The 14,902-nt window shown below is 33.3% G+C and overlaps 1 protein-coding gene across 1 annotated transcript; it reads left to right on the forward strand.

Moving 5' to 3' along the window:
* The first annotated feature begins 512 nt into the window (after positions 1 to 512).
* LOC132552855 (pyridine nucleotide-disulfide oxidoreductase domain-containing protein 2-like) lies at positions 513 to 13,787 on the forward strand. Its single transcript, XM_060217044.1, has 16 exons — positions 513 to 697; positions 1,306 to 1,325; positions 1,900 to 1,993; positions 2,867 to 2,940; positions 3,709 to 3,864; positions 4,071 to 4,224; positions 7,567 to 7,628; positions 8,199 to 8,296; positions 8,823 to 8,964; positions 9,850 to 9,981; positions 10,360 to 10,432; positions 10,864 to 11,020; positions 11,405 to 11,559; positions 11,849 to 11,955; positions 12,305 to 12,425; positions 12,794 to 13,787. The coding sequence occupies exons 1-16, from the start codon at positions 556 to 558 to the stop codon at positions 12,862 to 12,864; spliced, it is 1,758 nt and encodes a 585-aa protein (XP_060073027.1). The 5' UTR covers positions 513 to 555; the 3' UTR covers positions 12,865 to 13,787.
* The last annotated feature ends 1,115 nt before the right edge of the window (positions 13,788 to 14,902 follow it).

Here is a 14,902-nt window from a genome sequence, read left to right on the forward strand (position 1 = left end):
TGTAGTCATGATCATATGTTTGAGATCAGGTCCTCACACAACATGATAACAAGAATATCATCATACCAAAGTAATTGAAGAAGATACAAACCCTTTATTTGGTGACCCTCTCATGAAAAATTGGGCCAAAATTGGGAAAATTATCCCAACGACGGCCCAAAATCCTGTAACTGCCACTAGCGGAAGAATTCGTCTCTCCACCATTTTCTTTGACCGGAAGTTTGACGTATCACATGATTTGTGACATAATAAAGATAAAGCGGCCCTAACGCATAAATTACTGTTAATTCCGGATCTATTTTGTTTTGATTTATTCAATGAATAAAACTGTTCGTAAGCATAACATATTTAAATTTTTTTTTTCAGTTATGTTTTTGTTTCTGATAGGTGATTTTAATCAATAGATAAAGAAAACATTAAGTAAAAAAATCAAAACTACATTTTGATACAGTCCCTAAGACTTAGTCACATGACCAGAAAATGGCGACTGTCACAATAGATGCAATTTGTCCATGAGGGTGGTGCACGTAGGATTTTGTATACATATTCTTCACCATGGCATTCAGAGGGAAATTAAAGGGAATTTATGGTAAAATATCCAAAGGTGCCATTCAGAAGGGGTTTTCATACCGCACCGCTGCCACTAAAAGCAAATGCGAACTGAAATCGAAATATGATGTTGTTATAATTGGAGCCGGTAAGTATACAACGAGAGTTTACAGCATTCGTTTACAAAGAAAGGAAATGTTTGAAAGCAGTTCTATAGTAGAACTCAAGAGATAACATGTAAATTATGTAGTTGCCAGATGAAAATGATGTGATCATTTAATAAATGAATCATTCACTTAATTAAAACATCACTGTGAACCTTTCAGAATAATTAAAAAATGATTGTTGTATAGAATGTGATAAACAAACTTTTGCATGGATATTATTCTTTATGCGAGATTTGTAAATTTTGTCAGCAATGTTTTCCAATGGTCAACCGGAGTGTTTTGACTTGTTATGTTTAAATTATTTGTTATCCAAAAAGTAATTAGTAAAGTTTTATGCAAGTCAGGGTACATGTTTTCTAGTTTCAAACAATTGTTATACGAATAAACTCCAGTAAATCATAAATTTTTGTACTGTAAGACCCTCTATTTAACTAAATATATTTGAAAATTATTCCCAATTCAAGTTGACAAGATGGTTTAGAAGTGATAGTGTGCGTTAAAGATATTAGGTACACGGTACTTGTTAAAAGACTTTCTGACTACTGTATGCATACATGAAGTATTTATATGTACTTTGCTCTTTCATCAGGACACAATGGATTGGTGTCAGTGAGTATCAAATGACTTATTTTAATGTAACGTTCTCAAAATATGTTATTTTAATGTTTGAAAAATATTGTTATACATGTTCATTTCAATAATGCATATCCTGGTATATGAATTAATAGTTTAGACCAAGATCAATATGCAGATATATCTGTCTATGGTGCTGGCAAAACTAGCATAGCGTCTCTTTCTGATTTTTCAGAGTGTTTGTTTTAATGGTAAATCGTACTTTGTAGTTATCATGAATTTATACATCATTTTATAAAACAGGATTTGTTCATATACTTTGTGTCAGTGGTATCAATTATTGAATTGATAATATATGAAGGCTCAATTATCCATAAACAAGAGCTCAAGATTATCCGTATGATGCTAGCTAGAAAATATGGATAGTATGAGACAAACCAGAAGTCTCTTATGTTTAGGTATATTCCTCAATCATCATCGTTATAAACAGAATCTAATATGCAAATACCTAAAAAGAATCCGTAAAAGTATATCTGTTCTGGATAATATATAGATAAAAGATCACTTAGGCACATTCTTACCTAATGACTGTGTGTTGAATGTGTATCAGGCAGCTTACTTACAAGAGGCAGGGCTCAGTGTATGTGTTGTGGAGAGGAGACATGTAATAGGGGGTGCTGCTGTGACAGAGGAGGTAATTCCTGGTATGTACAACACCTGTATAGTGATATTAAGGTAGTGTACCTTCACTCTGTTTCTTACCTAAATCAAAAAACAGATTTTTTGCTACTTAGGTTTGTGGACCCTTTACATCACTACAAAAAAGATATGTTAAAAGAAATGTTTTAACCATAATTTCCCTTTTCACATAACACATTTTCCATGATCATTTACTTGCTTTGATCCTATCTCAAAACAGCAGCTAAATTATATTCCAATAACATATTATGTGCTCAAATTGTTGCAACTTGATCCTAAAAAATTGGTTTCAAAAATTAAATATGTAAAAATATTTCACTCATCAGCATGTAGTACTGGGTAAATTTTGGGTTTAAACTGAGACTTAATGACACCTATCCAGTATGACATCTATCCAGTGTGATACCTGTCCAATGTTATACAATGCCTGTCTGATGTGTCACCTGTTCGATATGACACATGTCCATTATGACCGATATCTTATATGACACCTACAGTATGACCCCTGTATGATTTGACACCTGTCTTATGTAAGATCTGTTTGATGTGACTTATGTTCAAGAAGACACTTGTCCAATATGTCACTCCTGTCTTATGTGACACCAGTTTGCTGTGATGCCTATCCAGTATGACTTTTGTCAAGTATGACACCTTTCCAACAAGGCACATTGGACAGTACAACCTTGTTGGGTATATGACAAGGCAATGATATATTGGAATTTATTTTCATTTCTGCTTAAACTGCCAAAGATGTGGAATTGGCACAGTTTATTACCGAGCTTCAGCGTTTTGCCAAATAGGTATAGAAATGATTTATTTCTTATTTAATGTTGTCTGTTAGTCATCACTATAAAAACTCTTTTTTATTTTCATCAAAGGTTTCAAGTTTTCACGAGCCTCGTATGTCTTAAGTCTTCTGAGACCACAAATAATGAAAGATCTGCAACTGAAGGTATACTAATTTACCTGTCTGTATATCATCAACATGACAAATTGTTAAGTATTAAAAAAGTTGAGTTAGTCAGGAACAGATATTCAGGAAAAAAAGGGTTGATCCCCTGGAATTTATTTATGTATGACGTGGCAGATTCTCAGGAAGTTGTTCTGATCTTAATTCCATAGTACAATTACTATAATTTTGGAGAGGTCTTATTTATTGTAATTTTGATGATGGAATAAAAATATGAGTGAGATTGAAAATTATTAAAGAAAACCAAAAGTCTGTTACATCACTTATGTGAGAAAGTAATCCTTGCTTCAAGCATATGGCAAAAACAAAACCCAAAAAAACACACAAACAAAAAATTGAAACCCGAAATAAAAATTCAACTCATTATTTGTTTGCAATAGATTAAAACAGTTGTGTTGGAAATCCTGAGTAGTGATATTATTTTTGAAATCCAAAGTTTGAAAAATAAAAAAAAAATTGTTATGAATCTTGTGTAGTAACATTATTTTAAAAACCAATATTAATAAAACCAAGACAGACTTGTAATGAATCTATAGGTATTGTGTGTACTACATTGTATTTACATGTTTATTTAAAAAATCTTAGGAAAAATCATCAAGAATATTTGAATTGTTAACATGAAAACAGAAACTTTGATTAAACCTAAGAAATAAATTGGAATTTTAATACTGATATAGAAATGGCATTTTAACTTCATTAGGAAGGTATTGCAGACTTATATTTTTCTCATGAACTTGATGACTTCTACAGAAATATGGCCTTGAGGTGTATCTGCGTGACCCCAGCTCATACACACCTCTCTTGACACCTGGGGGCAGGGATGGAAAAGCTAAGTCTCTTCTTCTACACAGGGACAGCAAAAAGACTGCCGAGTCAATAGCACAGTTCTCTCAGAGAGATGCCAAGGTAGCTAAACTTCCTTTTACCCAGTATTACACTAGTCATATAATCAAGTCACAGTGACCTACATTTTCTATTTTTCCATGTAATTCTAAATTTTAAAGTTGATTGAACAGGTTGGATCATATGTATGTCTTTTTGGCACATTCTAGTTTTCTTTCTGCATTTTGTCCAGATTTCATATTTCTTTAACACATTTATGACATTTTTAGAGTTGGTTTGAATATGAAAAACAACTGGAACATATTGTTTCGGCCATTGAGCCGTTGATGGATTCTGCTCCAATCCACCTACCAACTGTCATGGCACCTCAATTACTGAAACAAGTGAAAAGTCTTCCTGCTATTTTTACGCTCCTGAAGTCATGTAAGTATATAAACTGTTATTCATGTTTTATGACAATCTGATAAATCTGCTCTGTCTCTGTCAAGCTACTATAGTTAACTAGTTAACATCTTCTGCCACAGCGGCTTGGTTTCAGTAATGTTAAAAAAAAAGAAAAAAAGACTGTTCAGATGTCTCATACCAATCTATATATACAAACTTGTACACTTAATTTTTGTGAAATATTTCCCATGTTCCCAAACCAAGCCCCTGTAATTTCAGGTGTTCACTGCAGTCATGTATTCCACAAACAAACTACTCAGTATATTCATACCTCTGAAAGAGTTGAACATGAAATTGCCAGTTGATATTGTCACATATTATTTGAAAGGTTCTTTAAATGTTAGATGTTTTGAAATGATAAGCTTGGAAAGATGAAATTGTTGTCAAAGCATCTGAAAAACTAGGTAACTTTGATACCAAGTAGAGACACCTGTTAGGGGAGTAACTTTGACATGTAGTAGAAATGCCTGTAAGGGGAAATAACTTTGACATGTAGTAGAAACGCCTGTAAGGGGAAATAACTTTGACATGTATTAAAAATGCCTGTAAGGGGAAATAACTTTGAAATAGAAATGCCTGTAAGGGGAAATAACTTTGACATGTAGTAGAAACGCCTGTAAGGGGAAATAACTTTGACATGTAGTAGAAATGCCTGTAAGGGGAAATAACTTTGACATGTAGTAGAAACGCCTGTAAGGGGAAATAACTTTGACATGTAGTAGAAATGCCTGTAAGGGGAAATAACTTTGACATGTAGTAGAAATGCCTGTAAGGGGAAATAACTTTGGCATGTAGTAGAAATGCCTGTAAAGGGAAATAACTTTGACATGTAGTAGAAACGTCTGTAAGGGGAAATAACTTTGACATGTAGTAGAAACGCCTGTAAAAGGAAATAACTTTGACATGTAGTAGAAACGCCTGTAAGGGGAAATAACTTTGACATGTAGTAGAAACGCCTGTAAGGGGAAATAACTTTGACATGTAGTAGAAATGCCTGTAAAGGGAAATAACTTTGACATGTAGTAGAAACGTCTGTAAGGGGAAATAACTTTGACATGTAGTAGAAACGCCTGTAAAGGGAAATAACTTTGGCATGTAGTAGAAACGTATGTAAGGGGAAATAACTTTGACATGTAGTAAAAACGCCTGTAAGGGGAAATAACTTTGACATGTAGTAGAAACACCTGTAAGGGGAAATAACTTTGACATGTATCAGAAACACCTGTAAGGGGATATAATGTTGACATGTATTAGAAACACCTGTAATGGGATATAACTTTGACACAACTTGGAGAGATATTTCTCAAAAGAAAAGAAAAATCAAAAGAACATTTATTCTTCAGTTTTGATTTAATATTTTAAGATTAGGTTTCAATTGACATAATAAAAACCTATTGACCAGATGATATATAATGTCTCCTCTGTAGGGAGTCACTGGAGGTACAATGTGGATCAGCAGGTAATATTTTGTCTGAGTATTGCATGGTGGTTTGATCTCATATTTGTGTCAGCTTTGGTTTGACATTTTGGTTATGAATACATCATTATTTGCATCTGGTTCAGCTGCTGAATATCACAACTTCAGGTGAATATCACAACTTCAGGTGAATATCGCAGGTGCATGGTTCATTGCTCTCTACATGTGGCAGTTTGTGTTTCTCAGGAAACTGAGACACAGAACTGGTCAGCACTGTTGTGATTGTGTCAATGGAAAGAACATTTTACCCTGATTGTTGTGGATGACAAGTGAAGGGCCTTCCATATGTTGTTCAGTGAAGTAGCCATCAGCTACTACAAGGCAGGATACTTCACCTTCAGTTGATCCTGGCTGTTTATAGGGGGTGGGGGTTGGGTATATTATATTATACCATATACATATATATATATACACATGTGCAGATTAGTATGGGATGTGTTATTACATATGTGCATGTAAACATAAAACACAAAAAATTGTCATATACATTAGCATGTGTCATACACCAGTAGGTACACCTGTATTATTATTCTTGTATTTGTTTATTTGTGTTTCAAAGTTTAATGTTCAAATTGAAATTCCGTTTGCAGATTGATCCTGCGAAAACATCAGAATTATTCTTCATATATTATAGTTATCAAATACTGCACACATACATATTTTAGTGATACTCTTATCTATCATATTTCTTGCTGAACATATTTTGCTAAAGTATGATTTGCTAAGTGCGAGTTTTTTGTATTGTTTTTATATAAAGTAATTATTACTGATGCACAAATTCATCAGTGTGTTTAGTCACCAGAAAGGTGATAAATGTGCTAAATTTGATAGTTCTAAATGAAAGGCATATACAGTATCATTTTTGTCCTTCCAATATATTGATTTGAAATACTAGTATGAATTATTTCATTTAACCTAGGTCATAATTTATTCAACAATTTTATGGATGGATTGAAGTAAATGTAGGTATGAGTGTAGAAAATAGCAACTTAAGTGACTTACATGTCTTATAGACAATTCTGGATATAAGACAGTGATATTTTTATTTCTGATTCAAAGCAGGGTTCTCTTTTGCAAGAAATCTTTAAAAAAAGTCTTTAATTGACTATATCTGTCCTGAGGATTTTAAATGCTTTTAAATCATCATAAGTATTTTAATGTTCTAACAAATACAATTTCTTCGAGGTTTGTGTTCCTTTTTGTCCTAACCTGAATAAGTATATTGCATGTACTTGATCTCTGATCATATCTTTTTAAAAGAATACTGTAAATGTACCAATTTTAGGGATAGTCTTATTTTAGTGTTTTATCATGCTAAGGATATTATGCTAAATTATTGTTGCATGAATTTCAGATTCTCTAATATTGGTGTGCAACAATTATTGCAAAAGTGCAAGTTTATCATTGTCCTGATTTGTTCAAAACTGATATTACTTTAAAATTTTATTTTGCCAAAATAAATAAGTTTACAGTAATTTAATTTGGACAATTTTTCCTTGAACAAAACCTTATGAAAAAACCCTCAAACATTGACATTGAAGACATAAGATTAAAATAATACACATATACATATATATATACAGTAGTTAAAACCAAAACAAACAATGTGTTGAGTCAATAAAGAAATCTACAGTGCAATACAAAATAATTGTCTCTGTATGATAATTACTTTAATGGTCCAACAATAAGACCACCTGAATCTTCTTCATTTCTGAAAAATAGGTCTAGTGCTCCAAATAATTATCCTGTATTCTTGATTTTTTGCCAGAATTTCTTAATTGCAGACACTGGCCTAATTATAGGATATATATGGTATCTTTGACTTCTTTTCATCACAGTCAAAGCCCTGGGAAGTTTCAGAGACACCAGTGCCTTTTATGAACTTATGACAGCTCCAACTACAAAGGTATTATGACCACTTGCTTAAATCTGATCAAATAGATTGAAAATATCATCTTACTACTGAGCTTTGATCAGAAGAACAAATTTCCAATAAAAAGATGTGTGATAGTTTTTTGTTACATATTGAACAAATTAATGTATACATGTATGTAATTTATCTGTTACCTACTGTAAAATCTTAATTTTTGTGGGGATTTATTTTTGTTGATTCTGTGGGTATCTGCCAATGGTGATTTTGTGGGTATATGCAAATGTTGATTTTGTGGGTATCGCAAATTCATATGTCCTCAAGCTGTTGAAGTCTGTATAAGAAGATTTATAAAGCTGTATTTATCCAAGAAATTCAAGTGTCCAGTAAACTGCATTTAAAAAAAACCATGAAAATTTAGCACCAAAAACATATATGATTTTACATATTTTTTCCTAGCATCATTTTACCTCAAACTTACAAAAAGATGTGATATTTAATCAGGTACAAAAATTTCCTGAATTCTAATCTGTTAAGGAGATCTTCATGTGAAATCAAAGAAACACTTAGGAAGAATACTCCATAATGCTATAAATTTTGTCCTAGATTTTGGACAAATGGTTTGAGTCTGAGCCTTTAAAAGCCACACTGGCAACAGATTCAGTCATAGGAGCCATGATCAGTCCAAAGACACCAGGAAGTGGGTAAGTTCACCAACACAAGAAAATTTGGAATCATTAGGAAGGGATAAAACCATAAGTGGTAAACATTGTAGAATAAATGAGTGGGTATTACAGGAAAATGAAAATAACATTGCTTTATAATTTTAATGATTTAAATAGCATGTATACCATATTTGTCCTCAAATAAGCCCCCTCCCCAAAAGTTCAGTATTAGTTTGGAAAACATTTTAAAACATTGATTTGCAAAAATGAAGGGGATTAATTTGTAGAGAAGGGGCATACTTATGGTATGTACATGTGGATGCCTGTGTAACATAAAGACTTTTCTCAGACAAATGTTGTAGAATTATTCAACCTGGTATTAAAAGCTAATTTGAATCTTCTCAACTTTCTCAACAGACACAAAATGTCCACAAAATTAACTTCATCATATCTAAGTAATAATGTTATTATCTCCCTTGGTTACTGACTAAATGTTGTAATACAACAAGAGGCAAGCTATGCTGTTGTCAAATATTTCTTCAATTGTTTCTGTTTGTCATTTCAGATATGTGCTGCTCCACCATGTGATGGGGGAACTGGAGAGGGTAAAGGGGGCATGGGGTATTGTGAAAGGGGGCATGGGGGCAGTGTCCCAGTCTATTGCTAACTGTGCAGTTGACAGAGGCGCCAGCATCTTCACCGATTCGGTATGTAAACATTTCCAAAACATGTTTATGAATAACCTTGTCCATACATTTGGCTGACAGATCCTCGTCTTTATAGTTGGCTCGACCAGTGACTACAGAATGGCTCTCTTAGTTCAGAAAAGTCGTTGTTTGCTAGTTAGAATTGACAGATTCTCAATCAGTTGCACAACACTTTGTTTATGCTATGTGAAATATTTACAGCCTACAATTCAGACACCTCATTCAATACTAACACAATGTAGATTATTCTGACCTATTTAAAACCAACTATATTTATCTTGACAATAAGTCCATGCCTGATGATAAGCCCACCCATGTCTAGTCAAGTAAAAATGGTAACAAATGTTGAGACATTGTCCTGCAATTAGCCTGCCCCCCTTACATGAAGTTAGTGTTTGTGTCTTGGCTCCCTGGGGTTATTACGAGACAAATACAGTAAAAGTTGATAAATGGATACTGGATTTGTCTGTAAAATGGTTTCTATTATATTTCAAAAACTTAAGTTGAAAGATAATTTATTGTCATAGGGGAATAATTTTCAATGATTTCTTGGACACTCTTAAATCCACAAATTCATATGTCTAAGAATTGATCAAATTAGTTAACTGTATCAGCAGATTTATTGAGCCATATATATTCACAGAAAACAGATGCTCATAAAATTTGATGTAAATTTTATGTTTTTTTTCTTTGAAAAACCATGAAAATTGAACCCCATGAAAATCTATGATTCTGCAGTAATTTAGAATGATTTTGACTTGTTTATCAGAAATATCACTAAAAATCGATTTTATGTAATAAATTGCTGAAATAGGCATAATTTAACGAAGTGAATACTTAGTGCTTTGTGTAGAGGTGAATCGTGTTTCCCTTCTTTCCTTTCAGCCTGTTCAAGAAATTGTGACCAACAATAATTCTGTCAAGGGAGTGGTCTTACAAGATGGAACAGCCATTGAAGCTAGGGCTGTTTTATCAAATGCTACACCAAAAGTTACATTCTTAGATCTTTTACCAGCGGTGAGTCTTTACTGAACAAATTTTTAGTCAATGTTTTACTTAAAAGGCAAAACTTGTGACTCTATCAAAGATTTCATTTACTTACTCTCATTATGAAAAATAAAACATTGACGAAAAAAAGGATGAAAAACAGTTTGTGAAATACAGGAATGTATCTGACAATAAGCCAAGACATATCAATTGCAGTTCAATTAATTTTTAGTTTTCATAAGAAATATTGAAAAACAATTTTCTTGTAATAAGTCCACCCCTAGTCAGTAGATACCTGTTTCCACAATTTATAACAGAACAGCTGTAGATTGTCTAACAGTACTCTCATGTCAGGTTAGTTTCTAGTTCATGAAAGCAATCAGCCATCAGGAAATTTTATCTACACAGGGCAATCTCTCAGAGGATATGATGAAGGAACTCCGAAACTTTGACTATACTTCACCTGTGACCAAGATCAATGGTGCGTATCTGTTATCAATGCTGTCACAACTGTTAATATTTGGCTTGCATTCATTTTTGATGTATGTCACAATAAAGTAGGATCATTGCTGCTTAAGTTTTCACTTCAGTTGATGATATGTACCCACATCTACGTATTAGGTATTGTGCTTCTCAATGATTCCTGTAGTAAACACCTTAAACAATGATGTACATATTTAGTGTCGAGGAATAACATTGCATCTAACATGGACAACAATCAAGTCCATGCAAACTTGACCATGGACTGGGAGTGATCAGGTTACAGATGCAGTAAAACACGGGCAATGAAGATTTTTTCAGTTTACTGGAGTGGTGAAACCTTTTGCAGTAATTTGTGTGAAGAAAATTTCCAGTTGCCGCAGCATTGTCAGAATGAGTTTATGTAAAAAATATTTTCCGACTGAATTTCAGTTGCTGTGAAAGAACTACCAAACTTTGTCGCTGACCCAAATATAAAAAAGAATGAGGTCATGCCCCACCATCGGGCAACAATTCATCTCAACTGTGAGCATTCTGACCTTATTCATGATGGCTTCCTGGAGGCTCAAGCTGGAAAGTTTTCTAGCAAGTGAGTAGATTTGAATTTGTTTAAATATTTTGAATGTTCTGACCAAGTCTGGAAGAATTACATTCGTTTTCTATTTACATCAATATTTTTTGCTTACAATAAGTCCATGTTTGGTAATAAGATTACCCATGCAAGTTGTTTAATAAAAAGACTCCATTGTTCTATAAGCCAACACCTTGACTTTGAATAAAAGGTCAGATGTTAACCTAAGGGCTTAATACATTGCCATTCAAAAGTTTTTGGTAAAATTGTATAAACTCATGATTTTTAACCTCATTATAATAATTTGTTCATCAAGGATTGAGCATTCATATGGTTTGAGATAAGTTTTGAAGGCTATTGTGTTTCTTTTTATAAAAAAAGGGTTGCCTATATCTTTGACAGGCCTATGATTGAGATGGTAATCCCAACGAGCCTGGATCCTACCATGGCACCCCCTGGTTGTCATGTTTGTCTTCTTTTTACACAGTACACCCCATACCACTTGGCAGAAGGCCAGGAATGGGATGACCACATGAGAAACAGATATGCTGATACAGGTTAGCCACTCAGTCTATTCCACGCATGATGGTTTGATGATATTCTTGAGGGGGAGGGGCTGGGTTGGAATTATTACTGAAAGTAAAAGTTGAAGTATTTCTCTATTACCTGCCATGCAGCTATCAACTTTCCCCACCCACACCTCAACTTTGGGTAGAAATGATATGATCTGGTGTTTAGTTTTTATGGTCATTTATTGTGATGTCTATTTCTCATAAAAATTTGTGTTAATTTTGAAGTTGAAGTAAAAATTTGTGATATGGATTTGATATGGTTTTTGTTTGGCAGTCTTTGATGATATAGAAAAGTATGCCCCAGGTTTCAAGGCCAGTGTTGTAGGTCGAGACATCCTTACTCCACCCGACCTAGAGAAGACATTCAATCTTACTGGAGGTGTAAGTTCTCAAGTTTCTTATCACCAATCAGTTAATCACGTCTGATCTAGATAGCTATATTTTCTTTCAGATAATTTACAAGTGATAACTTATGTCTACCTTTTTGTCCGTCTAAAAAGTCACTGGATCTTAACGACATACAAAAACTAAAATTATTATTAATCAAATTTTGATCTAATACATGTATGTATGAAATGTGTGTTAAAATGAATTAATATGTACTAATTAAATATGTACATTTACACGACGTCAAGCATGTATTTTTTTTTATTAAGGTAAGAAACAGACATAAATTCCTGCATTCTTTCAACAAGGAATTATCTTTCATTTGATTATGTTTCTGATATAGAATATCTTCCATGGAACAATGGGCTTGGATCAGTTGTACATGTCACGGCCGATATCCAAAATTAGCAATTACAGATCTCCTGTGGAGGGCCTCTATCTGTGTGGAAGTGGGGCTCATCCAGGTAATTCCCATAGTCATATATCATCGCCCAAATCAGCAGCTACAGATCTCGTGAGGGACTTCTTTCTTTGTGGAAATAATCCAAGTCACATGTGCTCTACCTTCATAGTTCTACCATAATGGCTTGTCATGTTCACCTATCATATTCTATACTAGAAAATAATAAGTGAGGTTGGCTTGGATAGAATGGAATCATTCACCCTGAAGAGTTTATTCTAGTCTGCCTTGCAGAGTCTGTTCACTATTTGTCACTAAGTATGTCTAAAGTAAGTCTCCTGTTCTCACTCACTTTAATATTTCCAGATTTTGTAGAAAAGTCTATTGGTTTTTTTAATTCAGTTAAAAAATCAGCTTTGATCTGTGTTGCAGGTGGTGGTGTGATGGGATCAGCTGGAAGACTGGCTGCTATCACAGCTTTGTCAGATCTAAAAACATTGTGAGCACTATCACCAGAACAACACTGAATAACCTGGTCAAAGGAGTCTATGACCAGAGAATAACATACATTTTCTCAGCAAACTGGCTTTATATAATTACGACAGGGATCAGAAAATTACCTGAAGATCAATGAATTCCTTTCTCTATTGTGAACAAGCCTTGAAGAATACCATTACCATTGATAAAAATGGATACTTAGTAATATGTACTGTTTTTATCTGGATATAAACCCATGCTGGTAATAAGCTTTTTCACTTGAAATACAAACAAATGCTGTCTCAATTCCTTGTGATATGCCAGCAATATTGTACCATTGGTAATTGCAAAATAATTACTGTAGAGAATGTAGGAACTTTTGTAGTCCGCCAGAGTTAATATCTTAGAAATAATAGCTGGTGTTCTGTACAATCAACAACGGTGATATTTTATCAAATCTTGTATGGAATTGCAGCTTATAATACAATGCATTTGGATTTAAACTTTATCTTAAAAAATGACCCTAGTTTCACAAAAGTTTGCAGTAAGTTCTCATCAAATTTGACCAACAATGAAAAATGACACTATTAGAACATCATTTCTGATAGACTAGTCTCGGATTTGGAATGCGAACCTTCTTAACTTTGTGAAACCATATGAAGGGACACATCTTCTGATTTAATGCAAGACTTATATACCAGTACAACTTATTTTTGTACATATTTGTGAGATTGACCAATATTTTAGTTTTTGTTTTACATTTCTATAAATATTACTTCCGAAAGTATTGATATTAAAATTTTTCAAGACGTTTTGACACTTGAAGAATTTGAGTTCGAAATCATCTACACTGTACTTTTGTAGTGATATTTTAAACTTTAAGAAATTTAATCGGGTAACCAAAATTTTCTTTATTCAAGCTGAAGTTTGGCTTATATCGGTATCATTAGAAAATAGACTGTACAATGTTTTTACATTTACAGTGATATTTTGACATGCTTTCAAAATTTAGTCAAATCAAAAATGCTTTTACATAATTTACGTAATTGTCAGTTTTTTTTTCATGAATTATGTATTATAAAAGATCAGTTTTTGGAATGGTTGTAATCAAAATCATCTTCACTACTGCTTTCTTTTACTAAATCAGCATTGATGGCATGTGTAATGTAGTCTACCAAAATGTGATGTTTCTACTTCATATCAAATTTATTGACCATATAATAAAAATTATACATCTCCTTATAATTTCTTGTTATGTAACTGTTATTTCATAATTGTGATAACTGCTGAAGTTAAACTTTAGAGTGGTTTGATGTGTTTATTGCTTAGTGAACAGCCAGGGTGACTTTGTGTCAGGGTCTCCTTGTAGTAGCTTAACAACTGTACTGAACAATAGATGGGAGATCCACCACAGCAATAATGGTAATGTGTCTTCTGACCTCAAGGTCAAAATCACTACGGCATGTACAAGAGTGTTTCTCAACTTCCTGTGAAAAAGCAAAGTGTCATGGGTAGGGAGCATCGCACAACATACCTCAGATCTTCTGAAGTTATATAGGCCAACTCTCTTACCGACTGAGCTATGGTGCCTTCTTAAAAATGTTTGCATAGCTGATAGTGTATCACAAAAATGATAATGCATTGCAATACTTTGTGACCTATGACATTTGTGACTCTAAAACTTATTTAAGGAGAATTGGTAGTACACATACTTCCTCTTGCAGCTAAATAGCCAAGTATCAAATATCAACCTCTCATACATACACGTTTAGTCCCAAATAACAACTCTGACACTGTGCCATGTATATCTGCTCCCTGACCTTTGGTGGTATAAAATTGGGCTACATGTTTTATATTGACAAACTGATTTATTTGGTCCAAATGTAACATTTCAGGAATGAATTTTCCAACCAATGAAATATTTTGTCAGTTCTACCAAGAAATGATATTTTCAATAACAGAAGAATCTGGATCAATAAGCCATTGGGAATTAAAAAAACCCAAATGGCTTGTGTCATAATTTAAAGGTATATCTTAAGTGAAATACCTGTTGTTAGGGAAGGA

The sequence above is a fragment of the Ylistrum balloti genome, unplaced genomic scaffold (genome assembly GCF_031769215.1).
Source record: "Ylistrum balloti isolate Yb309-2 unplaced genomic scaffold, AGI_CSIRO_Ybal_v1 Utg370282, whole genome shotgun sequence".
In the NCBI taxonomy this organism is placed as follows: domain Eukaryota; kingdom Metazoa; phylum Mollusca; class Bivalvia; order Pectinida; family Pectinidae; genus Ylistrum; species Ylistrum balloti.

Excerpts from the sequence above, each read along its gene's own strand:
- LOC132552855 (XM_060217044.1), top strand. The coding sequence starts at position 556 with ATGGCATTCAGAGGGAAATTAAAGGGAATTTATGGTAAAATATCCAAA. Across the intron at positions 1,994-2,866 it reads GACAGAGGAGGTAATTCCTG|GTTTCAAGTTTTCACGAGCC; the intron begins GTATGTACAACA and ends TTTTCATCAAAG. Across the intron at positions 2,941-3,708 it reads TGAAAGATCTGCAACTGAAG|AAATATGGCCTTGAGGTGTA; the intron begins GTATACTAATTT and ends TGACTTCTACAG.